This window comes from Drosophila mauritiana, chromosome 2R, assembly GCF_004382145.1.
Source record: "Drosophila mauritiana strain mau12 chromosome 2R, ASM438214v1, whole genome shotgun sequence".
NCBI lineage: Eukaryota > Metazoa > Arthropoda > Insecta > Diptera > Drosophilidae > Drosophila > Drosophila mauritiana.
Window position 1 is genome coordinate 17,618,383 of NC_046668.1, and position 14,071 is coordinate 17,632,453.

General features: G+C 47.8%; 6 protein-coding genes across 6 annotated transcripts; 4 read left to right on the forward strand and 2 right to left on the reverse strand.

The window, feature by feature from the left end:
- Positions 1-1,499: 1,499 nt before the first annotated feature.
- Positions 1,500-6,950, forward strand: LOC117136687 (sex determination protein fruitless). The gene is made up of 2 exons (XM_033297700.1): positions 1,500-1,902; positions 3,576-6,950. The coding sequence occupies exon 2, from the start codon at positions 3,840-3,842 to the stop codon at positions 5,823-5,825; it is 1,986 nt and encodes a 661-aa protein (XP_033153591.1). The 5' UTR covers positions 1,500-1,902; positions 3,576-3,839; the 3' UTR covers positions 5,826-6,950.
- A 155-nt stretch (positions 6,951-7,105) lies between these two features.
- LOC117136688 (zinc finger protein 33A) lies at positions 7,106-9,710 on the reverse strand. Its single transcript, XM_033297702.1, has 5 exons — positions 9,258-9,710; positions 8,478-9,185; positions 8,079-8,418; positions 7,840-8,017; positions 7,106-7,779 (listed from the first exon to the last, which is right to left on the reverse strand). Exons 1-5 carry the CDS (start codon positions 9,486-9,488, stop codon positions 7,335-7,337), a joined length of 1,902 nt encoding a protein of 633 aa, XP_033153593.1. The 5' UTR covers positions 9,489-9,710; the 3' UTR covers positions 7,106-7,334.
- On the forward strand, positions 9,565-10,569 carry LOC117138585. Its single transcript, XM_033300764.1, has 2 exons — positions 9,565-9,609; positions 10,153-10,569. The coding sequence occupies exons 1-2, from the start codon at positions 9,565-9,567 to the stop codon at positions 10,513-10,515; spliced, it is 408 nt and encodes a 135-aa protein (XP_033156655.1). The 3' UTR covers positions 10,516-10,569.
- A 21-nt stretch (positions 10,570-10,590) lies between these two features.
- On the forward strand, positions 10,591-11,790 carry LOC117135854 (dopamine N-acetyltransferase). The gene has a single exon (XM_033296373.1). The coding sequence runs from the start codon at positions 11,037-11,039 to the stop codon at positions 11,709-11,711; it is 675 nt and encodes a 224-aa protein (XP_033152264.1). The 5' UTR covers positions 10,591-11,036; the 3' UTR covers positions 11,712-11,790.
- A 188-nt stretch (positions 11,791-11,978) lies between these two features.
- LOC117135855 (12 kDa FK506-binding protein) lies at positions 11,979-12,715 on the forward strand. The gene is made up of 3 exons (XM_033296374.1): positions 11,979-12,104; positions 12,267-12,337; positions 12,399-12,715. The coding sequence occupies exons 1-3, from the start codon at positions 12,068-12,070 to the stop codon at positions 12,615-12,617; spliced, it is 327 nt and encodes a 108-aa protein (XP_033152265.1). The 5' UTR covers positions 11,979-12,067; the 3' UTR covers positions 12,618-12,715.
- A 294-nt stretch (positions 12,716-13,009) lies between these two features.
- Positions 13,010-14,022, reverse strand: LOC117135853 (protein lin-37 homolog). The gene has a single exon (XM_033296372.1). The coding sequence runs from the start codon at positions 13,924-13,926 to the stop codon at positions 13,123-13,125; it is 804 nt and encodes a 267-aa protein (XP_033152263.1). The 5' UTR covers positions 13,927-14,022; the 3' UTR covers positions 13,010-13,122.
- Positions 14,023-14,071: the final 49 nt, after the last annotated feature.

The window sequence follows — 14,071 nt, forward strand, 5'->3', positions numbered from 1 at the left end:
CTTGGAGCCCAAATCCGCGGGGGCGGGGGGAGGTGAATGCACTTGCGAACTAGTTTTTCGGACTCTCGGGTGAAGATAGTGTTGGCCGATCTCGCGGAGCTGCCAAAAAAAAAAAAAACAAAAAACAAAGAATGCATTTGAAAACACGGGCGGACGGAAAATGGCCCCGTGAAATGCGGTTGACCTTAATTTCCAAACATGATTAATGGGTTTGGCAAGCCGAAGTGAAGGCGGGCGGGACGGGGAGGGGGTTGATACACAGAGGAAACGACGATGAAAAACCTAATGATCAACAATTAAAAAATGTAAGTTGAGCTGTGGCCAGAAATGTGTGGGGTACAGCTGGTACAGATGACCATTGCAAATAGGGAAAGGTTCTGTTTGTGAACTTGATTTTTAGGCAAAATTAGAAAATACTTAATATTGAATCTTCACCTAAAAATGTTACAATGCAGTATTTTTTATTCGATTGTTACTGTTATCGCTGGTTCTATAATGTTAAAAAGGGCTGCAGATCTTTGATCTTTAGAAAGTCCATTACCTAAGGACTCCTTGGAAACCTCAACCCCAAAGAATGCTATTTTAGAAATATAAAAAACGAGATATCCTAAGACATTTTACAGGTGCCTCACATGATTTGCATCATAATAACGAAATCCCAAATTGGCAGTATTTTATATGTTACCCTTTTGAAACGCATCCCCTAGCGACCGTTAATTTGCAATTTGCATAAAAAATCAAGAAATCGAAGGGTTATCGTCCGAAGGGTCGACGGTCGAGACATATGCAAATTAATCGCGTTGCAGGCCAAAACTGCATTCAATTGTGCATTGATTGCCGAAGGTCGTTACTTTATCTTTACACTTAAATTCAAATTTGCATATCTAAGAAGTTGTGGCAGAAAAAAAACGTTGAAAGAGAGTAAAGCGAGAAAAATAGAAAATACACGAAAAGGCAAGGCGACAAAGTATCAAAACAGGCAGTTCAAAATGGCGACGAATGCCGCGGAGAAGCGAAACGAGGAGAAAGGGTGTCGAATAAAATAGTAAAGATCGAACAACGAAAGACCCGAGACCAGTTATTCACGCAACCTGCCTAAATTCGAGTATTAACCAAAGAAGAAGAAAAAGAAACGTAAAAAATGCAGTCGCCAAAAAGGCAAAAGACTGGGACACAGCTATGCACCTCTCCCTCGCACGCACTGCATCCAATGGCAGCAGCCATATATGCAGCTCGCACACACATGCACGCTCGCACACGCACACGCACACAAGCAGTCGCAATCGCAATCTCGCTCACGCACAAAACTGCAACTGCGCGAAAGAGAGGGCGCGAGGGTGGATTCGTAGCAAAGTTTTCCTGTTTCCCCTTCGCATTCGAACAGTTTTCTCGCCGCTCTCTCGCTCTCACCCTCTGTGCATCGCTCCATCCCGCTCTGGCAGCGCTCGGGAAATTTGGTCTTCAATGACTTGCTGCACACGAAAACCGTGGCAGTTTTATTCAAGTTTGAGCGCTCGAATCTGCAACAACGTGCACGCAAAACTCTCAAAATTTTCTCAAAAACATCAAAATCACAAGGCGAGCGGAAAACTCAAGTATAAACGCTAAACGTGTCGCAGTTTCTTGGAAAATATCTAATATTTTTGGCAACATCTCGTGTTTTGTGCAATTGTGTGTGTGTGTGGAGCAGAAGAGCGAACAACAAGGAAAAATACCAACAAAAAAAAACTCTGTTCTGAGAATGTGAAAACATTTTTAACATCGAAAAACTCCGAAAGCTACAAATTTAAACAACAGTGGACAACTGAATGCGAAATACCCTTCAAAGTGTTCCAGCAACTAAATTGGCCACTTAGCACTATCAATACTGTGCCCCACCTGCGGCATTTTCATTATTTCGTGGTAAGGTTATAAATAAATTATTTCACCTAATTTTAACTCAAACTCAGAATATAATTAAAAACGCGGTTTCGATTAGGCAGTAAACCTAAGATGGTTGCTTATTATTTTCCGTTATTAAAAGTTCAACTTTATAACTCAGTAGCACAGTGCTCTTTTCCGAATTATTTTTGGTGTAATTTCGCAATTTTCAAGCCCAATACGTGTCAAAAAAAAATAAAATAAAAAAAATAGAAACTGGAAACCCTAAGCCCAGCGAAACCGGTTCCCAAGTGCATTCGCCTCAATGACGTTTGTGATAATTTTAATTAAACGTTTTTCTCACAAAATGGTGGCCGCTGTTGGCGAGCGCTGTTAGCAAAAGTTGGCCAAAGCTCTCCGCCGCGAGCTTTCGATCATTTGGCGATCGTGGCGTATACGCAATGCGCGATCTTCGAGGCGTTGAGGCGTCGCTTTTATGGCATTATTATAACCGCATCTAATGCGCTTGCTTCTTGCTGCAAAACCGCTTACCTGCTCGATGTTGCGCAAAACGGGAGTGGGAACTGGAATGGGAATGGGATCGGGATTGGGATCTCCGCAGGTTGCCCATTATCCTGTCGGCTAGACAATGGCTAGACAACAACAATTGATGATCTCTTGCGCATTTTCCGCAGACAATAATGCGATCGTTTGTTTGCCGCCTTTGTCTGATTGTCCGCATTTCTTTTCTCATTTTTTTGCCATATACCTTCTGGTTTATTTTTTACGCTGCCTCGCCCCTTTGACATTTTCCTCTTGTTGTCTGATTGCCATTATCGTTTATGGGGGGATCCTGCGCCACTCTACCTGTTGGTAACTGGAGATTCCCACACGCCACATGGCCGCAATTTGGGATGCGAACTCCTTGACGAATGGCCAACACATGACGCCAGGATGCCAGCATATGGCGTCCACTTGAATCTGAAACTCGACCACAACCCGAGTACCGAATTTGAAGTCATGCCAAGGACAAGGGCATAGGCATATGGCCTGCCTTTCGCCCCCGCTCCCCTTCCTTTTTCGTACACGAAATGAATGAAAATTATTGCAAGTTTTTCAGCCACATTTTCCCTTATTTTCCTTGCCTTCCCATTTCCATTGCCCGATTCCAGGCAGCGGTGGCGGTAAAAAAAAAGAAAGCCTGACATTATACATATAGATTTGAATATGTATATGTATGCGTAAAAGTAAAACGCGCGAAAAGCAGCCGGAAAAATACGCGCACACATCTTTCGAGGGATGTTTGCATATTTTTTTCCCCCATTTTCCTACACGTTTTCCTCGACACCACCACTGCCACCCACCGCCAACTTCCCCATTTCACTTTCACTTTTTTTTACGGCGCATAAAACTTCGGGGGGTGGCGAAGGGCATAAATTTTACAAGCAAGATTTTCCGCCAAAAAAAAGAGAAATGGTGGAACTGGAGGAGCGACCATCCCCAGTTTCGCACACCTGACTTCCATTTGCCCATTTTGGTCTGTGTGTATGAGCTTCTGTGTGTGCTTCCTGTTGATTTTAGCAACCCATGCGAAATTTGAAATGTGCCACACCAACCCTCTGACATTTGCCAAAATCTAATCGTTTTTCCGAGGCCCTGGAACTCGTACTAATTAGCATTTTCTCCGCTTGTTCTCTTTCGTTTCCGTTAACCAGGCAACCAGGTGATCCGTAGGCCTTAAACTGGCGCTCAAGGTCAGGAAGCATCTATCCTTCTACTCGCCGACGCTGCTGAGCGCCGCCTTCACCAGTCTGAACGGTGTGTACAACAACAGCAGCAATAGCAGCGATCCCGCTCCGGACGAGGAGCCCGACCAGCCAGCGAGCCAGCACCACATCCACCATTCAAGGGTGAGCCACCACCACATTCCGCGGGAGGCCAAGCAGGACAGGGATCGCGAGACGGAGCGCGACCAGGAGATGGGCGGCCCAACGGCGCCGGTGGCCAGCAGCGGCGAGGTGGGACAGACGTACTGCCTCCGCTGGAACAACCATCAGACCAATCTGGTACAGATTCTGCACGCCCTGCACGAGGTGGGCAGCTATGTGGACTGCAGCCTGGTGGTGGACGATGAGCAGTTCCAGGCCCATCGCGTGGTTCTGGCGGCCAATTCACCGTATTTCCAGCACATCCTGAAGGATGTGCCGCAGGACCACTGCAGCATTATACTGCCGGGAGTGAAGGGCTTCGAGATTGCCGCTTTGCTGCAGTACATGTACACGGGCGAGACGACGGTGACCAAGAGCCAGGAGCCGGAGATTCTGCGCACAGCCAAGGAGCTGCAGGTCAAGGGTCTGTACGACAACTTGATGAAGTTCAATCATGCCAGCGTCACGCCCACCTCCAGTTCGGGAGCTGGCGGAGCCAAGCCCCAGAATGGATCAGCATCCAACCACTCCTCATCCGTGATCTCCACATCCACGCACATCTCGCCCAGTGCCGCCATCTCGAGCAGCTGCTCGCCACCACCGCCGCCGCAGTTTGGCTATCAGCCGGGCTATAGCCACTATCCTCAGCAGCAGCAGATGTCGGCCAGTCAAATTCCGGCCGGTGAGGCTCCACTAACCCCCACCCAGGCCACGCCCCACTCGGCTGCCTCGGGAGCGGGAGAAGCCGGTGGTCAGTGGCCACTGACACCCTCCGCCGCCGCCGCCATGTTGAACTCTGTCTACGAATCAGCCGCCGATATGAATCCTCTCAAGCGCAAGAAGCTGTCGGCCATTTCAAGCATGCTTCTGAGTGGTAATCGAGACACGCCCATCTTGAGAAACGTTCTGGCTCAAGCTAATCCCGCTGACTCCTCGCAACCCGGACCAATGAATGCCAATGGAGAGAAGACGCCCACTCATCCACACCAGAACACCCAGCTTCCTGCCGGATTGGGAGTAAGTGGAGGCGAGCGCAACCACAGCTTCAATGGCTCCGACTACGGCGGCGACAAGGAACCACTTTCGCCTTACACAGATCGATCCTTCGAAGAGGAGACCGGTCAGTCCGGCGGCAAGAAGCCGGAATGGAAGCGGTACAAGCAATATACCAGAGCGGACATGATGTGCGCCATCCAAGCGGTGAGGGAGGGAATGAGTGCCCTGCAGGCGAGCAGGAAGTACGGCCTGCCCAGTCGCACTCTCTACGACAAAGTCCGTAAGCTGAACATCACCACAGGACGTGGCACCCACCGCACACCCAAGCGCAGCCCTCCGGGAGCTGAGTCCTCACAAGGTTTTTCCTATTCCGCTGCGGCAGCCGCTGCTGCCCACAACTACGGTCACGGACATGGCCATCACTCGGAGGTGAAGCGTGATCAAAAGGTGGACCATGTGCCCGCCCATCACGGCATGCCGCCCACCATTCCACCCTCAGCTGCGGCCCTTCTGGATCACGCTTTCCTTCAGCAGGCTCTGGAGAACCGTGGTGGTGACATGGCCGGCCGAGAGGCTCTCCATGCCATGGCCCTGGCCGCAGCGGCCCATGCCGCTGCCAATCGCCTGTCCAGCAGTCCGGCGGAGATGGACCAGCGCTCCAATGGCCACGGCATGCGGTCGCCCAGTCCGCAAGGTCGTCACTACCCGCACGAGCAGGAGGCCATGGACTTGGAGATGGAGAAGCACGAGCAGAATATAATCAAGAGGGAACGCGACCAGGACGAACGTGAAGATGCGGACGATGAGGAGGATCATGAGCAAGAGCACGTGGAGGATCTCTCGCTGGCTAGAAAGGAGCGGCCGCCATCTCCCTACTCGCCCCAGCCAACCGAGGCTGGTGCCGGCGTGATCATGCACGCCAGCAGTGCGTCCGCCAATGGCAAGGATCACGAGGATTACCCATCATCGCCGCAGTTCGTTCCCATGGGCCTGAAGAGGGAGCTGATGGAAGGCGAGGACGCTCAGGCCCGGGCCGACTGATTGACGCTCACCATGGCCTGGCAGTATGCCACGGACAGCCTAGACTCCTTGGAGTAGGCCAGGCTTAGATAGCAACTCCTATTATTCAACCCCAATTAGATCCATCCTTGTGTTACTTTCCTTACTTACCATCGGCGACTCAGGCGCCGACCAGCGTTGGTGAAGCTTTAAACGAAGAAACCTCATCCCAGTCGTTGTGGGAATCATCCGCACCAGCACCTGGCACCCATCGAAAATCAAACCCACACACTAAACTAAATTGTTGTCAGCATCACTTTGTGCCTAAAAAACAAAAACGTTAGGATATAGATAGTAGGATAGGACAGCATAGAATACATATAGATACCCTTAGGCTAGGCACTCGTAGGCCATCTTTGGAAACCAGCTAGTTGTAGGCCTTAAAACAGTACTCCTGCACCATCCCGGATGCCGGCCAACTGACAAACTAAGATATGTGTGCATATGTAAACCCACTTACATAAGACTGAAGGCGGTATCGGGAGGCGGTGGAGGAGCTATCTAAGGACAGAGCAGAAGAGGCTCCCATCAGAATGGTTTAGCGGGTTAGCTACACCTTGTACAACTTTGTTAAATGCCAGTGATTTGTTTTAAAAATTATTAGCACTAGATTATTTATAACGACCATGCATGTACGTGGCCTTACTTTTATGATTTTCGAATCGAAGAGAGAACAGAAGATCCCACTTGAACAGAACTACCTCAAATAGCGTATCTTTGTTAGCCTCATGTTATCCTGTTAGCGAGATATTTAAATCGTCCTGGGTTGAATTTATAAGACTGACACCGACTCAAACGTACCACGAGCAAGAGCACACGCATTAAAATAAAATAAAATAAAATAAAATTACAAACTAAACTTAAATACGAATCGAGATCCTTAGTTGAAAATCTGTAAGTTTCCCGCAAATTGATTAGTTCTAAGGCCATCAACTAAACGTAAGCACTACAACTAAACTATTTATAAGGCAAACAAAACAAAACAAAAAACAACACACATGAAAACATGCGCTGGGGGCAATGCAATAGGCTCTTTAATTATAAACACCTACACTTATGCAACTATATAGTCGTACGGTCGATAATGTTAAATTGTTATACGAGTAACTCTGTACATAGCATCATAGTCCACACATACACATGCGAATTATAGATCTAGTTTTAAGTATTCCGAATTGTACTGCAATTTAAATTATCCCTAGACACCCGACTTTCATCATGTAAAGATCAGCGAAGGAACGCGAAATAAACTGACTGAAGAATCAAATAACTAATGCGCTTTTATCTGACAACGGCACAATATTTATTATAAAAAATACCAATATCTAAAATTTACTAGAGTTGATTATCCAAAGAGAACGCAATAGTCGAGCTTCTCGTTGCTCGACCAAAGAGTGTGCATATAAGCACTTTACACTCTGCTAGTAACGAGTAGCATGACCTATTCGAATATGTTGCAGACGAAGAATGGAGCTCACAACAAGTTCGTAATCAGTGACATCCCACGCAGTTCGGATTTCGCTCCTCGAAATCGCAAATTCCGATGGCGAAACGAAAGGGTTTATGTTGAGGCAAGTGCATGGGCTGCGTGGAAGGCATCGGTGTTCGCGGAATATAGAACTCACGCTCTTCGTACGTCTTGACTATTCGAGGATAGTCCGATGACCGTGGCACATGGCAGTTGACAATCGAGAGCGAACGATCAATGCTGATGAGGGGCTCGTCGTTGGGACTGTGCCCCAGCTTTTTGCAATGGGCCAGCAGCTTAGCCTCGCTAAGGAACTCAAATCGACAGAAGTTGCAGTGGTAATTGATCCCTTTTCTGTGCAGCTGGAAGTGGCGATCCAACTGGTGCTGCAACTCAAACTCTTCGCGGCACTTATGGCAGATGTAGAGGCCGCGGTTCTGCAGATGCATATGGTAGTCTAGGAAGACCCTGCAAAGAACACAAATAAACCAATAAACTACTTTCTGAAAAAATTTCGCTGCCACTTACTTGCTGGTGAACACATCGCCGCACTTGTGACAGTAGAACCAACTCATCTTCCAGTGCTCCATGTAGTCGTGCTTCATAAGAGCCACTAGGGTGTCCGTCTGGTAGCCACAGTCAGGCGTGAAACAAGTGAAAGATTTCAGTCGCACCTGCGTCTTGAGCAAATCCAGTAAGTAAAGATCTGTCAACGGATAGCAAGACTTATTGATACAGAACGATAACATATTTCAAAGGATATTTACCATACTCCTTGTCGGTGGTCATGTGCGTTTCCACCATTCCGTAGTCTCCGTACAAAAGGGAGAGATTACCAGCGCTGTTGCTATTGCTGCGGCTGTGGTTAACAATCCAGTCGCCAGTAAAGTTCATACGTCGCGCGTACATGGCGTCCTCCTCGCCCTCTAGTTCCTCCCCACCGCTTTCGATCTCTTCATCTTCTTCGTCCTCTTCCTCCTCATCCATGTCGTACCTATCCCAGGCTTCTGAGCATGCCCGTGAGCGAGAGCGTGTCGAGCAGGCCCTTGGTACTCGGGAAGTCATAACGGTTTGGCCTGATTCCTGCTGCTCCAGAATTGCTAAGGCCTGTACAGAAAAGCGAAACATGTAAGTATATCATTTTTAAGGGATGCATGCATACTAACCTCCTGCTTGGCCTGGCAGATGGTGTGATGCATTTCCCACTCGTACTTCGTGTCCAATTGGGCTTCGCACAAATCACACGGATATCGCTGCAGATGCTTAACCCGCTCATGCTGTCGCTTACTGATTAAGCTCTCGAACTCTGCGTCGCAATGCCGGCAGTAGTATATGCGCGATGATCGGGTGACTCTGGATGGCGCCTCTTCATCATAGCTGGCCTCATTTAGTACCCGGCATTTGGCGCGCGATGGACGGGGCTGCTTCCTGCGCGTTTTGGAGCAGCGCCTCAAGTGCTGGGCGTAGTAATCCCGTCGAAAATAGGCCCGACCACATTCATGACACTCCAGTCGTGTTCGCCATTTCCAGCCCTCCGCATGCTTCTCTTCCGTTTCCTTGGCCGATGGAGAATATGGTTGTTGGGCGAGGTATACTTCCAGCACGGAGCAGGAAGAACGCGAGCGAACACTCTCCCCGCTGTGGGCCACCTCCTCCTGACTCTCAATCAAGGTGGTGGACACCTCTGCATCAGCAATGGGAGGACTGTGCTGGCTGGGTGAAGTCGTGGTGGTTGTCACCTTGGTGGTTTCACCTCCAGAACGCTGCAGCCGTTGCATGCGCTGCATCAGGGATCGAGTGACCTCCGAATGCATGTTTAGCTTGCACACGCACTCCACGCAAATGGCCTTCAATGTGGATCGGATTACATCTGCCTGAGAATGAAGGAAATCGAAATCAAAGAGTTTGCCTGGGTGTCGTTATTGGATGATGTCTTGAGTACCCACATGGATCTTCCAGTCGCGACTCAGGCGACGTTGCATTACATGGTTGGAGCGCAGATCCAACAGCGCCGACGCCTTGGCGGCACCACAAACGGTGCAGTTGGCATCGTTGGCTTCTGCCTCCCGCTCGGCCCCTACATGATTCTGTTCCTGATCCCGCCGATTGTCATGTTCAACGGAGCAATTGCCGTCGGTGCTGCTGGGTTCCGGATCCGGAGCCGTGGCATCCTGCATTCTGCTGTAATAGGGGCACTACTGGATAACAAATGGCACACAGGTTGGCTTCCCGCCGGTTCCGGCTAAACTCAATATGTTGCACTTGCTCCTTATGTCATTCCTGTGCCGCATTAGCTGCGTGAGTCGAAAAACTATCCTCAAATCCGCCGAATTCCAAGTGTTTTTATCAAGTAAATATTTTTTGAAGAGCAGAATGCAGTGTGACCGTTGTGGTCGTTGAGAAAATATACCACCGGACACTTCAAAAGTCTGGCAGCGCGAACCGGTAATTTCAGTTGGTTTTAAAGTAAGAGAATTCAATTTTGAATACCATATTTTCTAATTGCTTAATTTAATAAATATAACTTAGCAAATATAATAATATATAATATAAAATATAATATGATTTCTAATATATATATAATATAATAATAATATAATATCTACACAAATTAAACAAGAATGCAAAATATACCACAAAACATTACATTACAGAAATATAATACAACGCACTTTCGAAACGAGCAACATAAATTTGAAAACTTTAAAAAAGATGTAAAATTGTGAGCCCACAAGTGACTTATGCCGTCTGCAATCATCAACTGGTCTACACACCAGTAGAAAGTGCTTTCTTTGTACTTGATAAATTCATAATCAACACAATCTGTGCACAACAAAGTAGACTGCTGCCTTGGGTCGCAGCAGGAAATTAATAGCCAAAGTGGAGCGCGAAGCTAATATCTTCGAACGCTTCGGAGTCTCCTCCTACCTGAGTCTACTGGTCATCTCCGTCCACTCCTCTATGAGGCAAAGTTGTGTCTTGCTCATACTTTCCAGTTGTCTTTTTAAATTGGGTCGCCCCCGAGGACTCCCTCTGTTCATCGGCAGCGGCACCAATCACTACTCCTCCCGGTCGGCGATGAAAGTGGGATGTGAGTGCATCCATGCACTGGCCTATGCTGACTACACGGACGAACAGGGTCGACCGATATATAATCCACCAGCGCCAAATACCCACATCCGGATTTTGGCCTCAAAAATGTAAAAATTAAATAAATTTATTAATTAAAGAAAGGCTTTTCCTTGTGTGCCCAAGATACTTTGGCTTTGATAATTGACAAAGATCGTCGAGCTAAAAACGCAAGTCATGCAAGCAAATAAAGTAATAAAATGTAGTACGGTCTACTTTATTGTTCAGATATTGTATTGATTATGAACTTACCGACATATGATCCTGCAATAATTACAAAATCTTATACGAAGTACCCACTTTCTACTCAAGATATGTATCCTCAAAGACTTTGGATTAGAAAGCCATATTCGAAAAATGCTTCTTGCTTAGAGGATTGGTCAGTCTGCCACTTCATTAAAAATAAAACCAATAGCCGTTGGCAACATCTTTCTCTTCGCCAAACAGAAACAATCTATGAATGTGATAAGCAATTAGCAAATGAGGGAAATAAGCACATTATCAGTGATAAGCGCTGAAGTATAAAAGCCATGTACACATCGGCGTGCTTTTCTGTCTTAAGAAAAGCATATAGCACGAATTAGCTCCGGATCGCGATGACTCCCACGACAATAGATGGCGTCACGATTCGCATCATGCGCCCGGAGGATTACCCACAGGTGAAAGCCTATATGGAGGTTGAGTACTACACAGCGGAGCCTCTGAGCCAGGCCAGCGGCGAACCTGTTCACCTGCAAAACGAGGAGATCAACGACGCCTTCAACCAGTCGATAATCGCCGAGGGCACCAGCCTTTTGGCGCTCGATGAAAACGATGGTGGCCGGATTGTGGGCCTAGTTCTGGCATGTGCCAGTTACCCCGATAATGTGAATGAAGGAACATTGAACTTGAAGCTCGAGAATGTGGAGGATAACGCTTGGGGTCGCATGTATCATTTACTAATGAAGACCAAGCGCGAAGTCAATCTGTTTGAGCGCTACGACATCCCGAAGGCGCTCTACTCCCACGTGACCAGCGTGGCCTCCTGGAAGAGGGGCAAGGGCTTGGGCTCCCGCCTGGCCGCCACCCTGATGGACCTGGGCCGATCGAATGGCTTCCCCCTTATGATGGCCTTCTGCACTAGCTTCTACTCTGCTCGCCAGAAGGAGGCTTTGGGCATGGAGTGCATCTATTCCATTGACTACGCCGACTATAAGGACGATGAAGGACGAGTGATCTTCACACCGGCAGCTCCACACACAAAGCTGCGCGTGATGGCAATCAAACTGTGACAGTTGAAAACTGAGTCGAGAAATTTAAATATATTATATAACAATAGTTATGTTTATTTTATACTTAGAACGCTTTTGGGGGACCAATTCAACTTTACCATTGTGTTTCGGCAAGATATTGCACTGCTTCATTCTTTCGGTTCGAAGTAACCGATTCATGCTGACGCGCCAAAATACAAAAAGTGCGTATCGATAGCTCGGAAAGCATTTAGTTGGATAATTAATCGAATTGCTGTGTGCGATAGTTTCCGCATATCGCCTATCGGCCACCACTAGCTGTCATTCGGCGACGCGACGAACTGAAATCAACGTGCTTATTTTCCGCTCGGTAATTTGCCAGAAAAAAACTAATCGAAATGGGCGTACAAGTGGTTCCAATTGCTCCTGGTGATGGTGAGTATCCAATGATTGGGTTAGAATCCGCAAGAAATGCAGTGATCTACCGGCATTTCTAACCTATTTAGTGCATTTTCGCAATGCACAATTCGGAAAAATACCTGCGACAATATGGTCGTCCCGCTCACACACATCCATTTTTCTATTCCCCGCCCGCAGGCAGCACCTATCCCAAGAATGGCCAAAAGGTCACGGTCCACTACACCGGCACCCTGGACGATGGCACCAAGGTGAGTACGAGTCCCGGTCCTCGCTATACCCAGCTAATGATCCGCCTTGATTTCCACTCAGTTCGATTCGTCGCGCGACCGCAACAAGCCCTTCAAGTTCACCATCGGCAAGGGCGAGGTCATCCGTGGCTGGGATGAGGGAGTTGCCCAGTTGAGCGTCGGCCAGCGCGCCAAGCTGATCTGCTCGCCGGACTATGCCTACGGTAGCCGTGGCCACCCCGGCGTCATTCCGCCCAACTCCACCCTCACCTTCGACGTCGAGCTGCTCAAGGTCGAATAGGCGCACAGGATGCCCAATGTGTATACCCCCAACCAAATTGCAGGGGGTTGCGGACCGGCGCACCGGCGACGAGCCGAAGAACATCATAATCGGAACCAGAACAATCCAGCAGCATTTGCCAACCCAAAATAATAATGATAACTTCACACAAAGCTCTAAACTAGAACTAATTTAACCGCAATGGGAACGCATCTTCTACCAATACAAATAAACATTTATTCAAGTCAATGACAAAGTGATGTCTTTCTTATCAAAAATCTTGGGATAATCCAATCATGCAACTTTTCTTTCCAATACAAATGCACAAGGAAATAGAAAAAATTCTTTGTAGTTCTCTTGATAGATCTGAAGTGGTCTACTTGACAAATTTAATTTTATTTAATATAAGTATATAAGCTTACAAGCTTTTTATTCGCATATATATTCAATTCAGCGGAAAGATGATTTTTTTTTTTTTAAATTCTTTGTGTACAATTAAAAACTTCTAAAATCACCTAAATACACTTCAGTTTTTGCAGACCAAGCTCATAATCTTGTCAATAACTTCATAGCGCTCCTTTTCATACTTCTTGATATGCTTTATCCAGTGTCCGCGCACCTTCTTCCAGCGGTTCATATTGGAGGACATCAGATCGTAGGTACTGGCTCCTTGGAGAGCCTTTTCCCGCTTCTTGTCCTCCTGGCTGAACTCCAGACGAGGCGGAATTATGGGCAGATCCGTGGCCTTTGCCTGCGGCAGCTGGGTGATCATCTTTATCTCTCCGCTTTTAATTTGGGACAGGATTTCTTCGCCGTTGTCCTCACGTTTGGTGGCCGTGAATGAATCATCTGTTTGAAATGCACCCACAGCGGGATTCTTTGGTTGATTTGCCATCCATGCGCGGCATATGGGGTACAGAGGAGTCTTATCCCGGTATTTGGACAGGTCCAAGCTTCGCTCAAAAAGGCGCATCACGTAGGTCTCGCCGGGCGCCTTCTGGGCGACTGCACCTGAGCCAACGCTCTTCTTGTAGAGAACTCTCCTGGCCTTCATGCGTCCTCCGGCGGCGGCTGCGGCTGCACTCGAGGATGTCGACGGCTTCTCGCTGGCTCCAACCGTGACCGTCTTCACTTTCGGCTCCAGCTTTTCCTGGTACTGACGCTGCTGTTGCTGCTGAATGAGCAGCTTCTTCGAAGGACGGCCCCGAATGGGCAAATCCGACTCTGCGTCGTCGTCCGGCGGCAGGTTGTACGTCTCTGGTTTCTGCTCCTCCCGGCGCGACTCCCGCAAGCGCAGGGCCATCTCCTTCTTTTTCGGCATAGTCTTCATTTCCAGAAATCTTGTATTTGACACAAAAATTAAGGGAAAACAATTTCGAATGCCAAATCGGAAATCAAACGGACTTACGGTGCTTCACAACACTGAAACACCACTTCGCCACGCAACACTACTCAAGACAGTAGTATTTAAAAAA